Source organism: Podospora pseudocomata, chromosome 7 (genome assembly GCF_035222375.1).
Source record: "Podospora pseudocomata strain CBS 415.72m chromosome 7, whole genome shotgun sequence".
NCBI classification, from domain to species: Eukaryota; Fungi; Ascomycota; class Sordariomycetes; order Sordariales; family Podosporaceae; genus Podospora; species Podospora pseudocomata.
The window spans coordinates 198,895-220,655 of NC_085891.1; the positions used below are offsets into that span (position 1 = coordinate 198,895).

At 53.1% G+C, this 21,761-nt stretch overlaps 10 protein-coding genes across 10 annotated transcripts; 6 read left to right on the plus strand and 4 right to left on the minus strand.

The window, feature by feature from the left end:
• Positions 1-1,880: 1,880 nt before the first annotated feature.
• QC762_704590 (uncharacterized protein) lies at positions 1,881-2,822 on the minus strand (the record flags this gene model as incomplete). The annotated part of the gene is made up of 1 exon (XM_062893312.1): positions 1,881-2,822. The coding sequence occupies one exon, from the start codon at positions 2,820-2,822 to the stop codon at positions 1,881-1,883; it is 942 nt and encodes a 313-aa protein (XP_062738818.1).
• A 759-nt stretch (positions 2,823-3,581) lies between these two features.
• Positions 3,582-5,147, minus strand: RPS7A (ribosomal protein S7A; the record flags this gene model as incomplete). The annotated part of the gene is made up of 3 exons (XM_062893311.1): positions 3,582-4,244; positions 4,309-4,391; positions 4,701-5,147. The coding sequence occupies 3 exons, from the start codon at positions 5,145-5,147 to the stop codon at positions 3,878-3,880; spliced, it is 897 nt and encodes a 298-aa protein (XP_062738819.1). The 3' UTR covers positions 3,582-3,877.
• Positions 5,148-5,174: 27 nt separating this feature from the next.
• QC762_704570 (uncharacterized protein) lies at positions 5,175-5,690 on the plus strand (the record flags this gene model as incomplete). Its single annotated transcript, XM_062893310.1, has 1 exon — positions 5,175-5,690. One exon carries the CDS (start codon positions 5,175-5,177, stop codon positions 5,688-5,690), a length of 516 nt encoding a protein of 171 aa, XP_062738820.1.
• Positions 5,691-6,501: 811 nt separating this feature from the next.
• QC762_704560 (uncharacterized protein) lies at positions 6,502-7,823 on the plus strand (the record flags this gene model as incomplete). Its single annotated transcript, XM_062893309.1, has 3 exons — positions 6,502-6,706; positions 6,779-7,007; positions 7,071-7,823. The coding sequence occupies 3 exons, from the start codon at positions 6,502-6,504 to the stop codon at positions 7,717-7,719; spliced, it is 1,083 nt and encodes a 360-aa protein (XP_062738821.1). The 3' UTR covers positions 7,720-7,823.
• Positions 7,824-7,846: 23 nt separating this feature from the next.
• Positions 7,847-9,792, minus strand: QC762_704550 (uncharacterized protein; the record flags this gene model as incomplete). Its single annotated transcript, XM_062893308.1, has 2 exons — positions 9,359-9,792; positions 7,847-9,287 (listed from the first exon to the last, which is right to left on the minus strand). The coding sequence occupies exons 1-2, from the start codon at positions 9,655-9,657 to the stop codon at positions 7,847-7,849; spliced, it is 1,740 nt and encodes a 579-aa protein (XP_062738822.1). The 5' UTR covers positions 9,658-9,792.
• Positions 9,793-9,924: 132 nt separating this feature from the next.
• On the plus strand, positions 9,925-13,725 carry QC762_704540 (uncharacterized protein). The gene is made up of 3 exons (XM_062893307.1): positions 9,925-10,754; positions 10,816-11,406; positions 11,472-13,725. Exons 1-3 carry the CDS (start codon positions 10,668-10,670, stop codon positions 13,356-13,358), a joined length of 2,565 nt encoding a protein of 854 aa, XP_062738823.1. The 5' UTR covers positions 9,925-10,667; the 3' UTR covers positions 13,359-13,725.
• A 374-nt stretch (positions 13,726-14,099) lies between these two features.
• On the plus strand, positions 14,100-15,258 carry QC762_0103990 (uncharacterized protein; the record flags this gene model as incomplete). Its single annotated transcript, XM_062884230.1, has 2 exons — positions 14,100-14,983; positions 15,035-15,258. Exons 1-2 carry the CDS (start codon positions 14,965-14,967, stop codon positions 15,256-15,258), a joined length of 243 nt encoding a protein of 80 aa, XP_062738824.1. The 5' UTR covers positions 14,100-14,964.
• On the minus strand, positions 14,164-14,643 carry QC762_704530 (uncharacterized protein; the record flags this gene model as incomplete). The annotated part of the gene is made up of 1 exon (XM_062893306.1): positions 14,164-14,643. The coding sequence occupies one exon, from the start codon at positions 14,641-14,643 to the stop codon at positions 14,164-14,166; it is 480 nt and encodes a 159-aa protein (XP_062738825.1).
• Positions 15,259-15,817: 559 nt separating the features above from the next.
• On the plus strand, positions 15,818-16,380 carry QC762_0104010 (uncharacterized protein; the record flags this gene model as incomplete). The annotated part of the gene is made up of 2 exons (XM_062884231.1): positions 15,818-16,168; positions 16,255-16,380. The coding sequence occupies 2 exons, from the start codon at positions 15,818-15,820 to the stop codon at positions 16,378-16,380; spliced, it is 477 nt and encodes a 158-aa protein (XP_062738826.1).
• A 916-nt stretch (positions 16,381-17,296) lies between these two features.
• On the plus strand, positions 17,297-20,778 carry QC762_704520 (uncharacterized protein; the record flags this gene model as incomplete). Its single annotated transcript, XM_062893305.1, has 3 exons — positions 17,297-17,416; positions 17,625-17,978; positions 18,054-20,778. 3 exons carry the CDS (start codon positions 17,297-17,299, stop codon positions 20,352-20,354), a joined length of 2,775 nt encoding a protein of 924 aa, XP_062738827.1. The 3' UTR covers positions 20,355-20,778.
• Between the last annotated feature and the right edge of the window lie 983 nt (positions 20,779-21,761).

Consider the following 21,761-nt stretch of genomic DNA (forward strand, 5'->3'; position numbering starts at 1 on the left):
ATCAACACGGCCCGGAATAGCATCGAGTTATACAATTATCATTCTTAAGCTCCGAGCTTCGCACCGCCGATCGCCATGGAAGCGAGGTCTTTATGGCCGATCAAGGGTCCCTCCCGTGTGGGAGACCCTTGGATTCTCCCACACACACACTCCCCGTGTGGACTGCGGTCCATATCCATCCAACCACTCAGCCTCATGCTCGATGCAGCAGCCCTGATTATCTGCAAGGCGGTACGAGGTGCATCGGGACGGACAAACTCGGCTTCCCGCCGTTTTGTTAGGTTCCCACGAAACCTGCTCAGGTTGTATGCCGATGTCTCCATCCAACAGAAAGTAGTGCTGCCTGTCCTCATCCAGCTACTGTCACCTTGGTAACACCGCGATCCTTATTAACTCGGGTGCAACAGAAGAGGGGACAGCCGGTCGAAGCCGTACAACATCTCACAGCTACCTTGGGTTGTCTCCAGTCTTTGCATCTTGGGCATCAGGCAGTCAAGAGAGTCACTCTGCATGACGGCCTGTGTTGCTTGAACAATCATACCTCGGGTACCTTATATTGATTCCAACTGGTTGACATCTTCGCCGGTCAAGTAAACCACCGGCGTTCGCCATGTTCATTTTCAGAATTTCTCCGAGTTGACCATGACAAAGGCAACCTACTCTGACCTGTTGCTCGGCAAATCTGCGTGCTGGAGTAGTGCAGGCATCCCAAGCCTGGTAAACACCTGGACATACCTCCTCTGAAAGATTCCATCAGGTTGCACACGTACCACTCAAAGTCCGCATCAAACCCCGATAGATATCAGTCATGAGACAATCGAGAACATGTGAGATCAAATGTCTTAGGCAGGGAGCATCGTGGGACAACCGCATCAACATTCAAAATCACATATCGATTCGCGACTTTCGCTCATAAATGTCCTTCGAGTCTGAGTAATTTGTTGTATTGGGAACCGCCTGGAATACCAAGCCATCAGCATGGCGATATTCTACCTGTATGATCGACCTCAGCAACTCTAGGGGGCTTAAAGGTTAGTGTCATCATGATCACCACGTGATGTTGTGTAATCATGGTTGGTCAAGAAGAAAAGAAAAGAGAAGAAAAGAAAAGAGAAGAAAAGAAAATAGAAGAAAAGAAAAGAACAAGGCGGTTGAAAAACTTATCCAGTGTTTTCTGACCATACCTAGGTATGCAAGTTCACCCATAAGTTGTCAGCTTGTTACGCTGCTAGCACTGCCGGGCGGATAGGTAAGTTTGCTGGCACTGTTGATAGAGGGTGTGGTAAGTAGGTACGCAACATGTACGTAACATGATGCAGAGTCACACTCCGTACCTACACGCGTCACATCGGGTCTTTGCTTCAGCCGGGTCATACTGAGATCGTTTCTTCCGACATGTCGTGGCTATGCGTGAGGGTTGAATTGTGGTAGCCCCCCACGGTTACAACCTGTGCAATTAGCACAGAACCATACATAGGTAGAGAGGGGACGGAATATATTGAGGAGCCTACGGCACAGATTATGTCTGTTTGGATTCCTGTAAAGCAGTTTTTCAATGGCACTCCTATCCTCATGCCACCTATTGAACTGTCCGTTTAGCAGCAACGGTACATTCGAAATTATATTTCGTAGTTTTTCAAGTCACGACACTTGAGTTGAGACAGCCATGGACAAAATCAAATATGACCTATGGGCTTTGTGCTTTTCAAATTGTCCATTTAACATCACGCACATGGATTGTCGTGGACACATGATTGTGTCCTCTTTAGAACTCAGAATACGCTCATATTCCTGGCTCAAGCAGAACTATCGTAAATGTCCTACATGTCGCTTGAAATGCATACAAATCTCTGACTCATGCCATGCCCTATAACGCCGTCTCACAAATGTACCCCGGCTCCATGGAGAATTTCATGACCCGCCCCAGAACTCCCCTCCCTAACCCAATCCAGCACCCTGCCCCAAACCTCCACTCCATCGTGCTGCCTTTCCATATCCTTCTGGATCTTCACCAACATCGTCACCCTTTCTTCCTCTTCAGACTCTGACGACCCGGTCTCCCCTTCGCTCACACTGTTTTTCCCAAGGCTATACCACCTAACCGCATCCCCCACCCTCAACTTAGCACACCGAGCATCCTTTTCAGGATGACCCTGAAAGGTCAGAATCGCGTTATTCTGGCTGACAAAAGCCTGGTTGTCAACCAACAATTCGTGAAACCCCTTTGGTGTCGTGCCAAGCGCGCGACGGTGATGCTGCTGAAGACTTAAAACCTTCTTCCCCACCTTCCCATGCGAGGTGCTGGCCCGGTGCTGCTGTTGATGATGATGGTGATGATCCCTCGAACCAAAAAACTTCTGCCCCAGCGGCGTTAGAGCCGCCTCGGTCACCCCCAGCTCGGGATGTTCCAGATCAATCACCTCGCCACCAAACAGCATCCCAATCGTCTGGTGTCCCCAGCATATCCCGCAAATTTTCTGCCGCGGGTAGTTCTTGACCGTGTCAAGAATGAACTTGTGAACCCTCAAGATCCACGCGTGCCTCTTCCTCGGGTCGGCGTTTCCGCCCCCGATGACGATCAAGTCGTAGTTGTCCCGGCTCAAATCAGGCAGATCGTTCTCCTGCTTGTAGTTATCGGCCGGGTAGAAAAAAGAGAGTTGAGTGTCCGGGTGGTGGGTGACCTGGGAGAGGGAGCGAATGTACGAGTCCCTAATCTCGTGGATGAAGGGTGAACGGTACGAGTTGAGCAGGATGGCGAGTTTGAGAGGCCTGCTGTGGGGTGCCGTCTTCACGATAGAATGGGGGGATTCTAGAATAGTCATGTTGAATAAATTTGGAATTGATGAGTTGTGTTATTGGATCATAAATAACATGTAACACACACACACACACATACCCGCGGGGTTGAACCTTGGGTGTTTTGACGTGTGTGGTGTTGCGAGTTGAGAGAGCGACTCTTTTGGGAGAAGAAAACAAGAGCCGAAAGAGAAATCAACCCCAGAAACAGTGGGGATTTGCTGCTTATATATGCATTTATTCTCGAATTCCAACACCTGCCGAAAAGGCGTTTGACAAGGGGGTGCACGGTTGGAATCGTGGATGGTTGAAGCTCAGGGGTGGTGGTGGTATTATTAGTGCGTCAGCTGATCACCCATATGGGGACCAACCACCTGGCGCACCCGACGACACCATCTTCGAAACTCATGACATCACTGCTCCAGTTTCTCTCAATGATAAAGAGGTGATGGGACGGGCCTACATCATCAAACAATGCCTTGTTGCTCTTGACCATGTGGTTCTCTTTGTTTTCTGCCCTTCCGCCCAGACTCTAGAAAAACAGGGCCAACGGTTGAACTCCACTGGCGGACAAGGTACCGCTAGACATCACTTCGAAATTGATGCTTCCCAAACACATGGAGGGCCGAACATTACCCGACCCGAGGAATGCAACGCCAGGAAGAACGGATGAGGCCCCGTACGGATGGCATGTCAAGAAGTGCATTTTCATATCACGGGACAAATAGCGAGGCCGCCACAGAAGTAATAGGTCGATCAATATGCATGTTCAGCTTCTCTGCGTCGGACGAAGTTGTTCCAATCGAGATGCGCACCTTCTACGCAAGCCACAAACCAATATCACGCTTACACTATTGTCACCAAAGCAGCACTTTGAAAAGTACTTCATACCAGGCTTGTATTTCTGGGGTTGGGGGTATTGGACCATATGAATCAAGCTTGTATTTACCCCAAGCTAGCTAAGACGCCGTCCCATTTTGGTTGCCATGCATGCAGTGCACCCGACCCGAAACCCGAATGTCAAACCCAAATCAAAGACCCTTATGACTCCCCGTTGAACAAGCTCCAGTTAACGAGACCTCTAGTACTCGGCGGAGCCGGTCTGGGGGAACTCGAAGATGACACCACGGCCGGTGAGGCGCTTGTAAACCTCAGAGTAGGTGTCGAGTCTGTAGTCAACACCGCCGCGCTCCTTCTCGTCAAGGATGACCTTGAGGGTCTTGGAGCCGTCCTCTTTGGTGCGGATACGCTTGCCGACGATCTCGACGGGGTAGACGAGGTCGGTCAGGATAGCATCGTGGACAGCGGTAAGAGTGCGGGAACGGGGACGCTTCTGCTTCTGGAGGTTGCGGGAGCGGGTGGAGCGCTTGGGGCGGGGGAGAATGCGGCGAGCAGCGAGGATGAGGACGTGGCGGTCGGAGAACTTCTTCTCGAGCTCACGGGTCAAGCTGGATGGCCAAGTCAGCAACAATGTTGTCGTCGACAACGGAAACATGAGAGGCAAAAGCTTACCGCTGCTGGACACGGTGGAAACCCTGCAGAGAAGGAACGGGGACAAAGATGACAATAGCCTTCTTGCCGTGGCCAACCTCGATCTATTTCAGATCCAAGTCAGCATGCGAGCTCCTGGATGACAGTGCAATCCATGGACCGCTTCCCGTCCTATTCCGCGCTGTGGTATGGATGTCATTGATGTCAGGGCCAGCGGACATAGAGAGGGCCGGCGCTGGACTGGAGCGTCGCAACACTCGCCCTCGCCCGTTTTCCCATTGTGATATCAATCTCCCCAAATAGTGCGACTGCCCGACGCGCGGCGAAAATGTGTTTCGAGGTTCGCGACGTCGGTGGAACAGGATGTCCGGGTGTTTCGTCTGTCAGATCATTTGAGTTCAGTGTGGTCTCACCTCGCGAGCAGAAGTGAACTGCAGAGGGCGGAGGGCAGCCTTGAGGTCAGCAGTGTTGCTCTCGAGGTCGTAGAGAGCGCCAGCGATGGCCTGCTCAAGCTCAGAGGGCTTGGAGTGCGAAGGGCTGTTAGCCGCGATCTTGCTGAGCTGAGGGGTAGACATTTTGGCCGTTGTCGTCGATGGTCGGGTTCCGGAGAAGTCTCGAGATGGGCTCGCTGCGAGGTTGTCAAAGTGGTTGATGGAAAATGGATTGGCCAGGCCTTGGCGGATAGGGTTTGAAAGCCCTGGAGAATTTTCGGTGGGCCTGATTGGCAATATTAGCAGGCGGTGAACTGTCTGTTGCCCCACCATGGATTCTGCCAGGCAGATGGCCAGAGCTTGGAGCTTGGACCACCCGTCAGCTGCAATCCCCACAACATCCCCAATCACCTTTTCAGGGGCAGACATCACCGAGTGTCGATACCTAAAGTAACAATGGCCGCCTCAACTCAGTCAACGGCCCCTGCGCCTAAAGCTCAAAAGAAGGGCGGGTTTTCACTTCCTTTTCTCTACCGATTCTTTTTCCTCCTTGTCGAACCCATCTCGGCGCTCGTTGGCGCATATTTTGCCCTCTTCGATCAAGAGACCTACCTGAGGCTCACTCATGCCGCCTCTGCCACTTCGCCGATCCCGACAAGCACATCGATTGTACTGTCTCAGCTTGGGAACCTGTATTTCTTCTTTGCTATCAACGAAGCTCTTGTGCTCAGAGCTACATCTGATATCGTCGTGTGGAGGACCGTCCTTTTCTGCCTTCTCGTTGGCGACCTCGGCCACCTGTATACAGTCAAGCAGCTGGGCGTGCAGATCTACTGGGACATCTTCAACTGGAACGCCATTGATATTGGGAACATTCCGTTTGTGTGTCTTGGGGCAACCATGAGAATTGCGTTCTTGGCCGGCATTGGTTTCTCGTCGACGAAAGGGACGAAATCAGCGAAGGCAGCATAACTGCACGACCATGGAAGACGCGGCAAAGCATCAGGAGCCCCAAAATGATGCCCTATTGTCAGATCGCAAGCGAAGCGCAGGACTCTTGGCCCGTCGGTCTTCCATGTGCCCTGAGTGCTGTCCGTCTTTGCGTCTTTCAAGATCGACAAAGCGGGTAGGCATGATGAGGCTCTACGGAGTCTGATATGGGGATCTGGGAATCGAAATATTCAACGGTGCCTGTATCTCCATTCTACCGCCTCCTATGCGCTCGCCTCGACGAACATGTTCTCCCGACGTATGCCAGCCCAGTCTCGAACCTCGCCCTGTGATTTGTGGGAAAATCGGCATCCGTCAAAATACCAACTGTGGGTGCGACGGCAGCGTGGGGGTATTCTTTGGACCTTTACCAAGCGCTGTCACGCTTTGAGCGACGTCGTGGCGGAGCATGGTGGGGTCAGAGGAGAGCGAAGAATAACACGGCATTGGTCGGAATGAGGTGGGTGTTGACTCCATGAAGTTTTGCCTACCAACTTCCAGCAGCTCGGGAAGAACAGTTCCATGCAGGTGGAAGTCCGGCTTAATTGGTTCTGTTGCACCGCTGGACGGGTCTGGATAATATCCGTCCCTCAGTCAGGGGTGGTAAGAAAAGTTGGGGTTTACCCCTCAGATCATGTCTCGATCAACCCAGGAGGGTGACTGAATAAAAGGCGGGGTGGCCGCTGTTACTATTGTGTTGTTATCTCGTGAGGGACTCCGTGCTTTACAAGAGAAGAATCAAGCGTCCTTGCCTTGCCGTTTCCCACGTCGCTGTCTACTACCTGTTGCCAACATGCCATATCCCGAGACCTTCACCGGGTTCCAGGTGAATGGACCAGAGACCTGGACCGAGTTCCACAAGAACGAGTTCCAACCGAAGCCATTTGGCGATTACGATGTGGATATCAAGATTGAGGCTTGTGGTGTGTGCGGGAGTGATGTCCATACCATCAGTGGCGGCTGGGGAGAGCAGCATTTCCCTCTCGCAGTTGGTCACGGTATGGCTTTTCATGACGATTTCTCCTGTTTATGCACGGTCCCTTCAGCTCGCTGACATGAGGGATGAATAGAAATAATAGGCACCGCTATCCGCGTGGGATCAAAGGTGTCTCTTATTAAAGAAGGCCAGCGCGTCGGTGTCGGAGCTCAAAGTTATTCTTGCCTCGACTGCCGACAATGCAAAAACGACAACGAAACCTACTGCCAAAAACAGCTGGACACGTACGGCGCTAAATGGCCCGACACAGGCATCGTCTCCCAAGGTGGCTATTCCAGCCATGTGAGAACACACGAGCACTGGTATGGTTGTCACCCTTCCACGATTTGACTCTGGAAAGGCACATACTGACATCTCGTCCCAAGGGTCTTCCCCATCCCCGACGCTCTCCCCTCTACCGTTGCTGCCCCTATGCTCTGCGCCGGCTTGACCGCCTACTCCCCCCTCGTCCGTAATGGCTGCGGCCCCGGCAAGAAAGTAGGCATCGTCGGGCTCGGCGGCATCGGCCATCTGGGTCTCCTGTTCGCCAAGGCCCTCGGCGCCGAAGTCTGGGCCATCTCCCGCACGCACAGCAAGGAAGCTGATGCCAAAGCCATGGGCGCTGACGGGTTTCTGGCCACGTCAGACAGGGACTGGAACGTGCCTCACAAGATGACCTTTGACCTCATCATCAACACGGCGAACTCGTTTGAAGGGTTTGATCTGGACGCGTATCTGAGTTTGTTGGATATTCACGCCAAATGGGTCAGTGTCGGTTTGCCAGAGGATGACGGAATCAAGGTCCGGAACCAGACATTCTTGACCAACGGGTGTTTCTTTGGAAGCTCGCACTTGGGGAGCAGGAAGGAGGTGTTGACTATGCTGCAGCTGGCGGCTGACAAGGGGATCAAGACCTGGGTGCAGGAGGTCCAAATCAACAAAGAGAATCTCGCCGAGACGCTGACAAAGCTGCACAACAATGATGTACGGTATCGGTATTGCCTGACTGGCTACGAGGAGCAGTTCGGGGCCTGATTAAATCTCTTTACCGATTTGTTGATTCGTAGCAAGGGCAAATGTAGCGAAGTAACTCTTGATCTATGGTATCAGCTACCATCATGATGTTTGAAAGAACGGGGGGTATCTACCATGACCACTCTCATCAACCCTGTTTGATCCTTCCCAGCCCAAGCACACACCAATATGCCAATTCTTTCTTTTCCTTTTGATCCTTGTCCCGGCCGGTTCCAGAAGCAGCATCATCACCTCCACCCTCCGCCTCCCATTCGATCCGCACAAACAAGGGAATCTCCAACACATCCTCATCCTGCTTCAGCACATCCCGACCTGGTTCCAACTTCAAGGAAGCAGGAACAACCTCGACGATAATACTTACCCAGTTCCGGCCTCGCTCCCAAATCTTACCGACCTCGACCTGAAACTGGCTCTCGGTCCCCGCCCGACGTCGACTCTTACCCGACGACTCGCGGTCGTTTTCCTTGAGCGCCTCATCCCAGACGTCGGTGTTGGCGTCAATGTCAAACTGCGGGCAAAGAACCGTCACCTTACTGGGGAACCTGCCTGGAGTTTTGGCCGGGGCACCGAGGGTTACTTTGAGGGATTCGAAAATCGGGTTCTTAAACGTCAGAACAAAGTGCACCGGCTTGAGAGGTTCAAGGAGATCGCCCAGGATGGCGGGGGCAGCGGGCCCATTAGGCCCCGAGAGGTTGAGACGGCGGATGGTGATGCTTGGGATATAGCTGCCTGCTACCAACCTGATTCTGAAGCGCGTGGTCTGGACTTTGGCTTCGGGCTTGGAGATGATGTGACGGCAGACAGGGCAGCGCTTGGAGCGTTTTGTACGCAAGAGGTAGGGAATTGGCCGCAGAGACGAGTTGAACCGGGCAGCTCCATAAAGATGAGTTTCTCCCAGGTTGGGCGGCTGGGAGCAGATTTGGGTGCTTGACGCTGTGTCGAGAAAATCTGATTGATGGAGTTGAGTGATCAGTGAGGATTCGTCGAGGTCTGTCTCGAGTAGGCCTTCGTCGGCCGTGATGGCTTCGCGCATGGCGCCCAACTTGGACTTGGCTCTTGGGTCATGGAGCTTTCCGCCCGTGTACAGGTTCATTATTCGTGACAACGAGGACGGCGACGAAAAGCCGAGATCTCCCAGAGACGAGAAGCCGTTATCTCCCGCGTTTGGATCGGCAAGCTGACTGTTATAAAACAGTTTGAGATTCGCAAACTGTGTTTCCAGGTCCATATCTTGCCCTGCAGCAGCTTCACTTGACGCTGCTAGTGCTGCCTCCCCTCCGCGATGGGACAACTCCTTACGCCGTTCCTTACGTTCCTTAGCCGTGAGTCTGGAAGCGCCCCCATTGCGGATTTTGGCGAGCTGAGCGTGAATACTATTCGGCTTGTCAAACTGAATGCCGATTTCGGTCGAGCTCCAGCTGCAGTAGGAGCAAATCAGCGAGTATGTCGTGTGCGGTGTGCCAGCGCGGTCAGGGGCAAGTAGACTTGGGTCTGACGGCGGTGCCTCTATGCTCGTTACGGAAAGGGGCCCAATGCATATTGGGCACTGGAAGCAGCTGCGAGTACATCTGAAATTGATCTCTTATTAGCAATGCCTACCAAGGGCAAGCCGGACACCAGACATAGACGACGAACGGACCTGTTGCCCTCACTCTTAAGGTTGCTGCTCGGCACTTCAAACAGACAACTGGGACAGAAGTAGGTCGCAATCTCCTCAGTGATACAGCGAGGGCAGCGAATCTGGTGACAGTCTTCGCAGTACAAGAGATACTCGAGGGGGTAAAGACTGAAGTTGGCTCGCGGGGCACGGGGATCGAAGGCGTTATCTTCTTCGTCACCGTCAGCACTGGTCGGCGATGTTGCGTCTGAAGGCCGCCCAAGCGATGCTGAGTCGGAGCAGGGACATTGAATGTACGTGTATGGATTCAAGGGCGCCATTACGCCCCAGCACCTATATGAAAACTGCCACAAGCAAGAAATGGGAAGTTAAAGTCGTCGGAGGCTGCCGCTGCGTGGACACCTTCATGTGGCCCCGCACCTTTTCGAGCTGGAGTTTAATTGTAGCTTCCAAAAGTTGGGAACTTGACGCGCTTGATGGGCAGTTGACACGCGCCGCCAGTTAATTTTGGTGACACCATTCCAAACCCTAACCCTTTGCACCCAAGCCACATCATCCCATCTCCTTCCTCTTCCACAACCTGGAATCCTCAAACATCAATCACCATTGTTTTATAGTACAGTCAAAGTTACTCGCAGTTGCGCGTGACTCGGTTAATTTTCGTCTTTTCCGGACCTAACAACAGACGATGATGGATCGTGGCACATCGCTTGCAGACAGGATAAGGATCATGCATCATTCGGTTTGGAATGCTGAGATATCTCATCCTCGCAGACGAATCCGGATGTGCGATACAAGCGTATCGTGGTGACACCCATGTGCCCTGGGTCATGCAAACCTGAGGTTAATTCCTGTGGCCCCCTCGTGGCTCTGCTTCACCGTAAAGTGAAGCAGATTTCACATCCATACTGTAGCAACACGTCAAGTGAATGGCGATAGTGGTCCTGGAGAGACGGCATATCTTACAGACTTTACACATCTTACCAGCAGCATAATCACACCATAACCTGCTTTAGCAGTGGAACTGAATGACCCGCCTGGTTCACCTACCACCGGAACTGGCGTCCGTCCAGCTAACCTTATTCTTGGTCGTCCGTTCTTGGGGCACTGGTGAACCAAACACCTCCTGGCACCCCGCGCTTCCGCCATCCCATCGCCGGCAGAGATGCTAAGTGGCCAGCATCGAGCTCATAACCGACATATCTCTCACCCGGCGAAGAGACGGCTTCTCCAGCCAGGAACTGCCTCTGGCAGTGCGTTGACTTGTGGCTCCGAGTCTCCGTGGTCCTCTCGGATCTTTTGGAGCCGGTGAATAGCCACCTCAGAGCTTATGGAACGTTCATCAACCCCAATATCAAACCTCAAGAGGTGGGATGGCGATACCAAGGGGTGTACGGCTTGGGATAGCCTGAGAAGGGTACTTTTTCCATCAGCGTCTAGCACTGGGTCGAGGATAATCCTACTAACTTGGATTCCAGGACCCGGAGCTATGGTCTAGGGACGGGAGCTGCCTCGTCTACTTGTACGAGCAAGGTATCTCACGGCGGGGTCCCTCGTTCAAGGTCAATCTTGATGTGCTCTTTGCGGCCAAGTGCCACCCCTTGGTGGCGAGATATGCTTTGCGAGATACTCCTGATTGGACATCGTCAGACGCCGAAGAAGCTCTGGTGAGCGAGCTCATGGGTGACGCCATTTCAAGTGATAGAGTCGAGCTCTACATCCCAAATCCTATATCTGTCGGCAGGCCAGATGTTCGGAACCATCAGATTTCTATTCGCAACCTTTTTGCCTGGGTGTTTCGTCGGCCTGTTGTGGGTGAGCACCTCGGGTCGGCACTCATCAGTCTGCTGAATAGCTTGAGAGAGTATCGTTGCCCTGATGAAGATAACATGGGCAGCATCCTGGGCTACATAGATGAGCTGGGCTATCTGGACATGTCAAACCGACCCTTTCACGCCCTCGCTTTGGTACACTTTGCTGAGCACTTTCGACTAAAAGATCTATACACCGATGCTCTATGTCACTGTGTGGGTATGTCTGACCACCTCAGTGACATTCCTGAGTTTCAAGTGAGTTTGGACAGCATCTTTGTGAGGCTGCTGGGTATCGGTTTGTCTGACACATTGGGCTACAGATTATTAGCTCTCCAACGCGGAAACTGATACGACAAACCAAGGCTGAAATGAGCACATACTTGGGCAGAGCAGGTCAACAGCTCCGAGACTTTCTAGAAAGCGACTTCCGAGAAAGCCAGACAAAACTCACCCCAGGAGAGCATTCGCACTTGGATCGGTTTCGAATGTTTCTTGCGGCGTACTTTACAAAACGGCTAGGAAGATACCCACCGGCATCGATTGAGCCACCATATCTTGTATTTGAGCGGGATGTCTATGCCACAATGCATCAGGACCTGGACGCCCTGTACCAGCACCTTGCGGACACTACTCTCTGCACCACTAGCATGCCGACCTTGGCTCACCTCAAGACCGGCGGCACAGTTCTACAGATTGTTCATGGATTTGACGAGCGGAATAAGTTCACGCCGCTGGACCATCCTCTACCTTTGGTGCCGGAGGTGATTCCGAAGCCGGCGACCCGCAAGTTATCATGGCTCAGCAGGAGTGACAAGGTGAAACCTAGACAAACATTGGTTGATCATGCGTCTTTGATCAAGGCTACCAACAAGCAGAGATCACTGATGGCAAATCCACTTGTCGTCGCTTATCGGAAGCTCGAAGAAGATGCAGTCTTCTTTCCTTCCAAAGCAGACAAGAACGAAAAGCTGACACACGCAGACACACGCAAGGCCCGTTGGGTTCTGATTTATTGCATCAGCCAAATACTGCGAAGTTGTTCATACTCCCCACCGACATGCCGGAACATGGAGGGCGTTCGGTACAACATCGCCATTGACACCAGCACCATCATACATCCATGGGGAAACGAGCCAGAGCCCCCTTCTCCGGCTCCAGCGTGTCCAATGCCGAAGCGATCAAACACTCTTGCCAACAGGCCATCATCCCCGATTTTGGGAAGGCCCACTTTATCCGAAGCCAAACTTTCTGTTCCACCATCCTGCGACAGCCTCTTGACCGTGTCACCACCCTGTTACACCCCGGTGACCGTCCGGCCATCTATCGGGTCTCTCTCGGCTCGAAAACCACATCACTTCCGCGCGTCATCCTCATTTGCCAAGCCAACCCCTCTGCGTGCCTTCTCGACCTCCAGCCAGCAACACCATTATCCCCATATTCCCATCCGAGTCGGCAGCACCCGTCGTGGCAGATTCCGCCGCCCTTCCTGTCACACTTTTGGCTCTGTCGACAGGTTTTCAGTCGAAGATCTCAAACCTCTGCCCCTCAGCCTGACAGCCCGCGGGCCACAGGCGAACGGTATTTGCTCCTCATCAACAGATGGCTTGGCTTGGGCCAGCAACGATGCAAGCAGCAGAAGAAGCAGCAACAGCAACAGGAGCAGCAGCGGCAACAGTGGAGAAGACAGCATCGGGGACACCAGCAGCAAAGTCTCAGACGCGTCCACCGAGGTCACCACACCGGACAACATTAAATCCACTGAAGTTTCCGTCACGTTAGCTCCCGATGTTCTCTCCGGCCTCGCCGGGCTACGTCCCCCTCCACCACCGCCGCAGTCAGCCTTGCCACCTTTACCCCTTTCGTGGCCGCCTCACGAGGGGCAGCTTCACGGCGATGGTAGTCGAAGCAAGGTATCGTCTATGGGTGAGACAAACGGATATGAACAGCAGCGAGACGAGACGATCAATGATTTAGAGGTGAGCATGCAAAAGATGGCGTCGAGCGATTCCGTGTGCACGCTGTCCAGCAGCGTGTGCTCGGATGATGCGCAGTCACAGCATAGTTTGAATCAATTGCCACTGCCGCAGCCGCCTCCGTTACCTAAAAAGAGCAGCAGGAGGAAGCTGGCGGGATTGCATCCTAGACCTCTGAGGATCAGGAAGGTGGCGGCTACGGTTGGATTGGGTGGAAGTTCCCAGCAGCAGTAGAGCCTGAATGGGGACGGGTATGGGGAATGGGCATAGGAGGTAAAGGAGTGTGCACAGGTTGTTGGATTGGTTCAACTTGGGTTGACATACCCACCTGGTTGTTGGGTTTATGACTTTGTACTGTCGATATCCACTCGGCTTGAATTCTGCAACAGGTATCTATAACATGAGTACATAGTCGTCTCTTGTCAGGAGGGACAAAGCTTGTCCTCCTCGCCGAAACTTTGGCTCGGAAATCCACAAGGTGATAAGAGTTGTAGTCCAGAGTTAACTTGGCAGGAACACAAGATGGACTACACGGCCCAAAAGAACTCAAAACGCATTCCACGTGGCAAGGTGTTACTACTTTGGTGAAACAGTAGAAGCATTGTAGACACCACAACCATCATGGTACCAAGCAATACTCTCTTATCGTACAAGTTGTTGAACATAGGAACAGACAATAGCAACACAAACTTCCATGGTTCTCGGTCCGATGACTGGACACAACCTCGAGGTACAGCTTACCTGTGGGACAGAAGATGTGAACAAAGTTCGTATGCCCCTGTCTTGTACGCCGTGGTTATCCAAACTCTAAGCTCCCTGCTTGAATATGGCTATGTCGCGTCACGGTTGCAACCGAATGTAGATTAGAGTGTATCGTGTTTGTGCTGGCAGTACTACAGTTGCCCCATTCTCTCATGTCTATTTGTCCCGTTCTGTCCAAATTCTATCTAGGTGATCATATCAAGCCAGGGGTATCATCGCCCTCCCTCCCTCTCCGTTAGTCATACAGTAAACTCGGTATAGACCACATAGTACCTTCTCAAGGCGCCCGGGTCTTGAGCTGGACACCGTGCCACTCCTTGACCAGGTCCCCCAGCGCGGCGTTGACCAGCCTCTGCTGCTTGAGCATGTTCAACCCCCTGAACTTCTCAGAAGAAATGTCGATGCCGTACATGGAGCCGCACCCGCCAGAGATGTCTTGCACCAGGAGCTGGGTCGGCGCAAACTCTGCCACGAGTATATCCCACACTTGTGCTTCTCCTTCTGTCAAGTCTTCTGGTCTGGGAAGAGCTGAAGGGGGCTCTGAGGACTGGGAGGCGGAAGCTGTGCTCTCTGACGAGTAGAGCCGTTGTGCATGGTCTGCGATTCGTGGGAATTGGTGTTGGGGGCGAGCGGGGATAGCGAAGTTGGTAGTGATTGCTGGTGCGCAGCGGGTGGTGGCGGCAAAAAGGGTTCGCTTCGGGACGGTGGAGGGGAGCCTTTGGGCGAGGCGGGCGCGCAGACAGGTACGGCAGATCATAGTGGGAAATCTTTGGGTCTAACGCTGTGATATACTGAATGGCAGCGTAGTAGCGGTTGTGTGGCCGAAACGTGCTTGTATGAGGGGCTGACTCGGATCAAAATGCGTGAATGCCTTCACCAAAGAAAAAATGAAGATGCAGCAAACAGGCCGAGATGGAAATTCCAGAAAACCGTTTGGCAATTCAATTGCTTGGCAGGGAAATAAACGGCCTCTGATTGGATGCCAACGGTTCATGAGACCCCACCCACTCCGCGTTCCCCGCGATCTCCGGGGCCGGCAACCTGATGGCCCCCACTTTCATTCTTGAACCAACCCACTATGTCGAACAACAACCACAGTAGGTGAGCTGCCGCAATAAAACCAAACGATAAGGTTAATAGAGCAATAGATCTCGAGAATGATGTGCCTAAAAAAGCAATTAACGGTCTGCATGTATACTCAATATACAAGCCGCTTCAGGATTGTTGTGATGCTACTTGGGCTTACACCTTCCAATACAGGCGAGCAAAAGAGACCTCCGGCTCCAACTGGCAGGCATTCTCGTTCCACCGATGCAGCATAAGCCACCAGAACGTTGCTCTCTCGATGTCCGAAGCGGAGGAAACAGGCTGACTTCTCACTCTCATCTAGGACGGTGTAACCGGCTGTGATCTCGCCATCATGCTGTGTGCTCGTGACACTGTCGACATGCTTGTCCTAGGAACCCAAGCAATATGTCCGAGGACCATCGCAATCTATACTCAATACTCTCCAGTCCCTGATCAGCAGCATGAGGCCTTGAACCGGCACTCGTATCGGCAGCGGCAGCACCGTGACAATCTGGACAATATATACGCAACGGTTAGGATATACCCGATGCGTGCGACTTCGGCATATTTCACACCCTCTTCTCTGCGTTTTCAAGCATGCTGCCGAGAGCGCCCAATCTGGTAGGATGAGCAGGTTAGGATGTCATGGACATGGAATGGGAGATGCTACCTGTGAGCCTAGACTTGGTGGGGGGAGAGAAACACACGGAGTCATGCCTACTACATTCACATTTGGCGATTAATTGCAACCATACTCAACTCCACAGATCGCCCAAAGAGACGGGAGTTGGCGCTTGTCTTGTCAAATTTCACTGTGAGTGTGACTGTTGTCGACAATTCGGAAGCCCTGAACCGGTGGATGCATGGCTGGGAGCAGGGGATTGTGCGGGGCAATGCGGGGTGCCCTCCCGGTTGCTGCCAGGGCTGGCACGAGGCAGCCAAGGGACCGCCGCCATTCTCTCCTTGAGCTTCTCCAGTTCTCCAGCTTCTCCAAGCAGTTCCAATTCTACAGCTTCTCCTCATCAACCGGCGTATGTTGCGCTGGTAGCAATCTGCAGGAACCGCTGGGAGGTGCAGAGGTGCATGCTTCAGCGAGGCGCAGCACCAGAATGTTTGGTCATGGCAACCTCTTTTTGTATGGCTTCCACCGGAGGATGGCATCCGCAACCCTGCCAGCTTCTCGCATCTTGTCGTCCCGATCCAGTTCGCTCATGGTGAGAGACATACATTGCAGTACTGTGGGTGTGGGTGGCTGGACAGGGGATTGATGCCGCTAGCCTGAATATTCCCGACTGTGTAGCACCCTGTTAACGCCGTTGGGCAAGACTCGATCGATTCCATCGCCACAACGTCGTTTCGAGCAACCCTCCAAGCCAGCCAAGCATGCTCCCAAAAATGGAAGCCGCCCATCTGCACCCACGGATAGCCTCTGATGCGCCAAGCCAAAACTGGACCTGGAACAAGAGGACCCTCGATTCTCTCACCTACCTTTCTGAGCCTCCGAATGAGCTCCCCCAAGATATCCCAAGACCCTTCCAAGAACCTATGGAGCACGGAGGATCCTGGAAACTCACAAAGGACGGAATATACGGGAGACTGATCAAGACGGTTCCCTGTCTCCGTCATATGGAACAAATGCTGCACCTTGCACATCTCTGCGCTCTTTCTGCAGATGGCCATGGTCTCTACCCGTGCAATGCCGTGCCTGGCCCTTCTTCAGCAACCTCAAGTCCCGTGGACCTTGCTCCCGTCCATATTAATAACGCTTGGCCATAGATCCCGAGGCCCAATCGAGGTTGCATTCCTCGCGCTGCGAGATGGGAAGGGAATAATAGAGCAGCAGCCCAAGCTGCCCTGCCCTGGCAAGGCAATACGGTGCCACCCAGCGCTCTTTTTGCCAGCGCCCGGTCCCGGATCTTCTCAACAATAGGTGATTGTCCAATGGGATGCTCCAATCGTGCTGTCGATAAGAAATCTGGGTAAATTCGGTCGCAACCTCAACTTGACGTTCCTGACCATTTGGGGGGGGGGGGAGGGGCGACATGATGGGACATGGGCAAGCGAACCGTAGCAGACCCGAGGACGGCTCTGATGAGACCTCTCGTCACTCCCGAACGAATTCTCCGCTCAGTCATGGCCATATATATAATAGCGAAGCCATGGCACCACTTCAGCCTCCCGAGGACGACACCCTCGCCGGAAGCCCGAGGTTGGTAAATCAAGTTCCAGGCCTTCGAGGAAGAGCGACTCGCCATCCCTTCATTCCTCTGCCTGTCTAGACATCCTGCCTCCCGTTTCGTCTTCTACACGCCAGTCCCCTCATCCGGGACCACCAAGGCAACATGGTCCGGTTAGATCTCGCGACTGTGTTGCTGGCGGTGGCAGCCGCAGTGAATGCGGTACAGGTTGACACGCCCGAAGTCCTGCCAGGTGCATACATTGTTGAGTATGAGAATGATCAGGTATGATACACCAACCAGTCCCGGATCTACGATACCAAGGCGTCCGTTGTATAATGCTGCGCACAAGGCGGTTCATACAAGGCAACTGTGCGCCCTACATTTATGCAGATGACGTTCGTTGGCAGCATCATCTTCCTCAGCCAAATATCCGACACATGTCGGGCCGCTTCCCTAGCTTCTGCTCTGACACTAACAAACTCATCTTCAGGATACCAATGCTTTTGTCCGCAAGTTTGGGGGGAGGGCGTCACTTCGCAAAGACTTGCGCTTCAAACTGTTCAAGGGTGCGTCGATTCAGTTCAAGGACACCAAGAATGCCGAAGAAATGGCGGCCAAGGTGGCCAAGCTGCCCACCATCAAGCGAATCTTCCCTGTGCGACGGTACCCGATCCCACAGCACGATGTTCTTTCGACGGGCGACGATGCTGCTGCCCTCGTCAAGCGCCAGCTTGGCGGCAACGTCACCAACAGCTTCTCGCCGCACCTGATGACACAGGTAAACAAGTTCAAGGAGGCAGGAATCACAGGAAAGGGCATCAAGATTGCCGTTATCGACACGGGTGTAAGTTGATATTCAGGGCCATTGGTTTGGTGGACGGACGGACAATGGTTCCGGCTAACATCCGGTGTGCCCTAGATCGATTACACTCACCCGGCCCTGGGGGGTTGCTTTGGTCCAGGCTGCTTGGTTTCCTACGGGGCTGATCTAGTGGGTGATGCGTTCAACGGTGCGAACCAGCCGAGACCAGACAACGACCCCGTTGATAACTGCAATGGCCACGGCACACACGTTGCGGGTATTATTGCTGCTCAGTCAAATAATCCCTACGGTATCGTCGGGGCCGCCGAGGGCGTACAGCTGGGCGCCTACCGTGTGTTTGGCTGCCAGGGCGATGTGGGCAATGACCTCTTGATTGCTGCGTACAACATGGCATATGAGGCTGGAAGCGACATCATCACAGCCTCTATTGGCGGTGCATCAGGCTGGAGCGAGGACCCTTGGGCTGCCGTCGTCTCACGAATTGTGGAGAACGGCGTGCCATGTGTTGTGTCGGCTGGAAATGATGGCGCTGCCGGTGTCTTTTATGCTTCGACCGCGGCCAACGGCAAGCAGGTGACTGCCATTGCGTCTGTCGACAACGTCATCACGCCCGCGCTTCTTGCCAACGCGACCTACCAAATCGATTCCAAGAGCGAGTTTTTTGGCTTTACTGGCGGCGACCCGCAAAGCTGGAACAGTGTCAGCCTCCCACTATGGACTGTTAACTACAACACGACAGATGAGGCTCACGGATGCGACCCTTATCCTGCCTCCACCCCCAATCTCTCTGGCTACATTGTGCTGATCCGTCGTGGCTCTTGCACCTTTGTGCAAAAGGTCGAGAATGCTGTTGCGAAGGGAGCCAGGTATGTCATTTTTTACAACAACGTCCCAGGCACACTCAGCGTGACAGCGCGAGTGCCGGGTCTGTCGGCTGTTGCTACCATTCCCTCCGGAACGGGCGAGCTGTGGGTGAAGGCATTGGAATCCGGGAAAAGAGTGCTGGTCAACATGGCCAACCCGTCCACGGCCCCCAAGTTCCTCGCCAACTTTGACAATCCGACAAGCGGTGGTTATCTCAGCAGTTTTACCAGCTGGGGTCCTACCTTTGAAGTGGAATCCAAGCCTCAATTCTCCACCCCTGGTGGCTACATTCTGTCAACCTACCCTCGTCTTCTCGGTTCATATGGCGTTCTTTCAGGCACCTCGATGGCTTGCCCCTTGGCGGCAGCCATCTACGCCCTGGTCATGAACGTCCGCGGCACCAAGGACCCAAAGACGATTGAGAACTTGTTGTCATCTACAGCAAAACCCAACCTGTTCCGCCGGGATGGTGTATCCTCCCCATATCTGGCTCCTGTTCCCCAACAGGGTGCTGGCCTGGTGCAGGCATGGGATGCTGCCAAGGCTACGACCCTACTCAGCACCTCTGGCCTTTCTTTCAACGATACAGATCACTTCAACCCTGTTCAAACATTCACCGTCTCCAACACGGGTTCGTCATCGGTCACTTACTCTCTGAGCAATGTCGGTGCCGCTACTGCCTACACTTATAGCTCACCCGGCGCTCTCACGCCTGCTTCTCTCCCCAGTGTCGAGCTGACAGGTAACTTTGCCTCCCTGGCGTTTACCCCTTCCACCTTCACCCTCGGAGCTGGCCAACGCAGGATCGTCACAGTCAAGGCGACGGCACCCACCGGCCTCGACGTGAAGCGGTTGCCCGTTTATTCTGGTTACATCGCCATCAACGGCTCCGACAGTTCGGCCCTTTCCCTCCCCTATCTCGGTGTTGCTGGCTCCCTTCACTCGGTTGTTGTCCTTAACAGCGACAACACCCTGCTTGCACGGGCCCGCGACAGCACCAACTCTCCTGTGGCGGCAAATCTGACCTTCACCTTGCCCCCACCTGGACAATCGAACATCACAGCCGTCCGCAACCGCGCCGATATGCCCAAGCTCGTGGTGACACTGGCTATGGGTAGCGCCATGATCCGCGTCGACGTCGTGCCCATGACCAACTGTTCGACAGCAGCGCAGAACGCCAAGGTCGTGTTTGGTACTCGCACTCTTGGCCAGCCAGAGGAGTTCCCCAGCTGGTACAACCCCCGCGGGACCTTGCAGTACGCCTGGGATGGCAGGCTCGCTGATGGAAGCTACGTTCCTGCGGGTAGGTACAAGCTCACGGTGAGAGCATTGAGGATATTTGGAGATGAGTCCAAGTCCGAAGAATATGATGTCACGGAGACTGTGCCGTTCAGGATACGGTATCTGACTGAGGGCAAGACGCAAAAGAGGAAGAGGTTTGTCAAGGGGGAGAGGGCGCTATGGACGGTCGGGGTGGAGAGGAGGCAGACGCCGGAGCAGTGTGAGGCTGACGAGAGGACTCTCAAGCAGTGAGCTGGTCTGTTGGCATGAAGGGAGGCTGGAGAAGCGAAAACCAAGGGATGTTTTAGCATGAGATTTTTTTTTCTTTCTTTCCCCTAGTTGGTCGGTCTTTCTATTTTGGGTTTTTTTTTTTTGGATCATGGGATGTACTGAGTAAGCAAGCGTAGCGCTGACATGCGTGAAACGTACATGTAGCAAAGCAAAGCAAATTGGTAACAAAGTACTGGCTCATGTGATTTGGCTCAATGTATCGACATGAGTAAGGGAGAGGAAGAGACGGGGTAATGAGGGCTGGCTGGTGGGAGGCTACTGTAGGTATGGTTTGTTCTTTTCTTCTTGTAGTGACGGTAGTGTGTTTCATTCTTTTTCAGCTCTCTCTCATGGTGTGATCTATCGTTTTTTGTTCTTCTCCCTTAAGCCCGGCTCCCCGATTGCCAAGTTCTCATGATGTTGCTTTTTGGTCAAGGTGTGTGAAGTGGCCTGCATTTTCAGCTCTTGGGGCTGGCGTCCCATTTCCGCCCTGGATTTGAGGTCCGAACATCCGAAGCCGAACACACGCTTGAGCATCCCTTGATCTTGCCCTCGGATTTGTTGACTTTTCATGGATGGCAGGTACCAAAGTTATTTTCGGAGATTCAGTGGAGATGATTTTGATTTCTTAGAAAGTCTTGGTACCTTTTTCAATTTTTTTTTCGTCGTTTTCACTTTTTTGAAGAAAAGAGCGTTGCATGTGATTGATGTCTGGCTCGGTTGTGTCATTGGGTCGCTTGAAATCACGAACTATTGGAGGGGTGCAGTGTTGAGTTTTTTGATGGCGGTTTCGTTACCAGCAAAACACAGGTCGGTAGCGAGAACAGACGGACCAAAACACTTGAAGAAGGGTCATGAGATTTCCTCCCCCGCAAGGGACTAGTTCTCGTTGAGGTGTTGCTATTTTGAGAGCGAGTGTAACCACAACCCAACCCAACCCATCAGTCTCGGTTCAGTTTACCTGCCTACCTAGGTACTTGGACAAAACATGGTGGCTTATGTGTCATGTGAAAGCGTGACATGGTGACAACCCGGGTCTTGGTGTCGTGCTGGATGTCCGTCACCGGTGTATTGCTTTTTGGTTGGTGACATCGCCGACACATGGAGTGGTATGGCAGGAAGTCTGACAGGAAGGACACACTCCCGTTACCAACGGTTATGCGTGTGATTAGAGAGACAATTGATGCTCAAGGGGCCAATACGAGGCATGAGTTTGTCATGACGTACACAAGAACAGAATCAAGTTTTGAATTCTGAAGACTGTCTCTTACTACTGGGTTAAGGATACAAGACAAGACAATTCTAGTCAGCGGGTATCTGTTAATGCCGTGATACCCGAGCTGTGAATAACCTAACTATGAGGGTAGTTGAGTAGGGTGGGATGCATGA

Coding starts and splice junctions, on each gene's coding strand:
- QC762_704540 (XM_062893307.1), top strand. CDS start 10,668: ATGGAACGTTCATCAACCCCAATATCAAACCTCAAGAGGTGGGATGGC. Junction 10,755..10,815: donor CTTGGGATAGCCTGAGAAGG/GTACTTTTTCCA, acceptor CTTGGATTCCAG/GACCCGGAGCTATGGTCTAG. Junction 11,407..11,471: donor GTGACATTCCTGAGTTTCAA/GTGAGTTTGGAC, acceptor ATTGGGCTACAG/ATTATTAGCTCTCCAACGCG.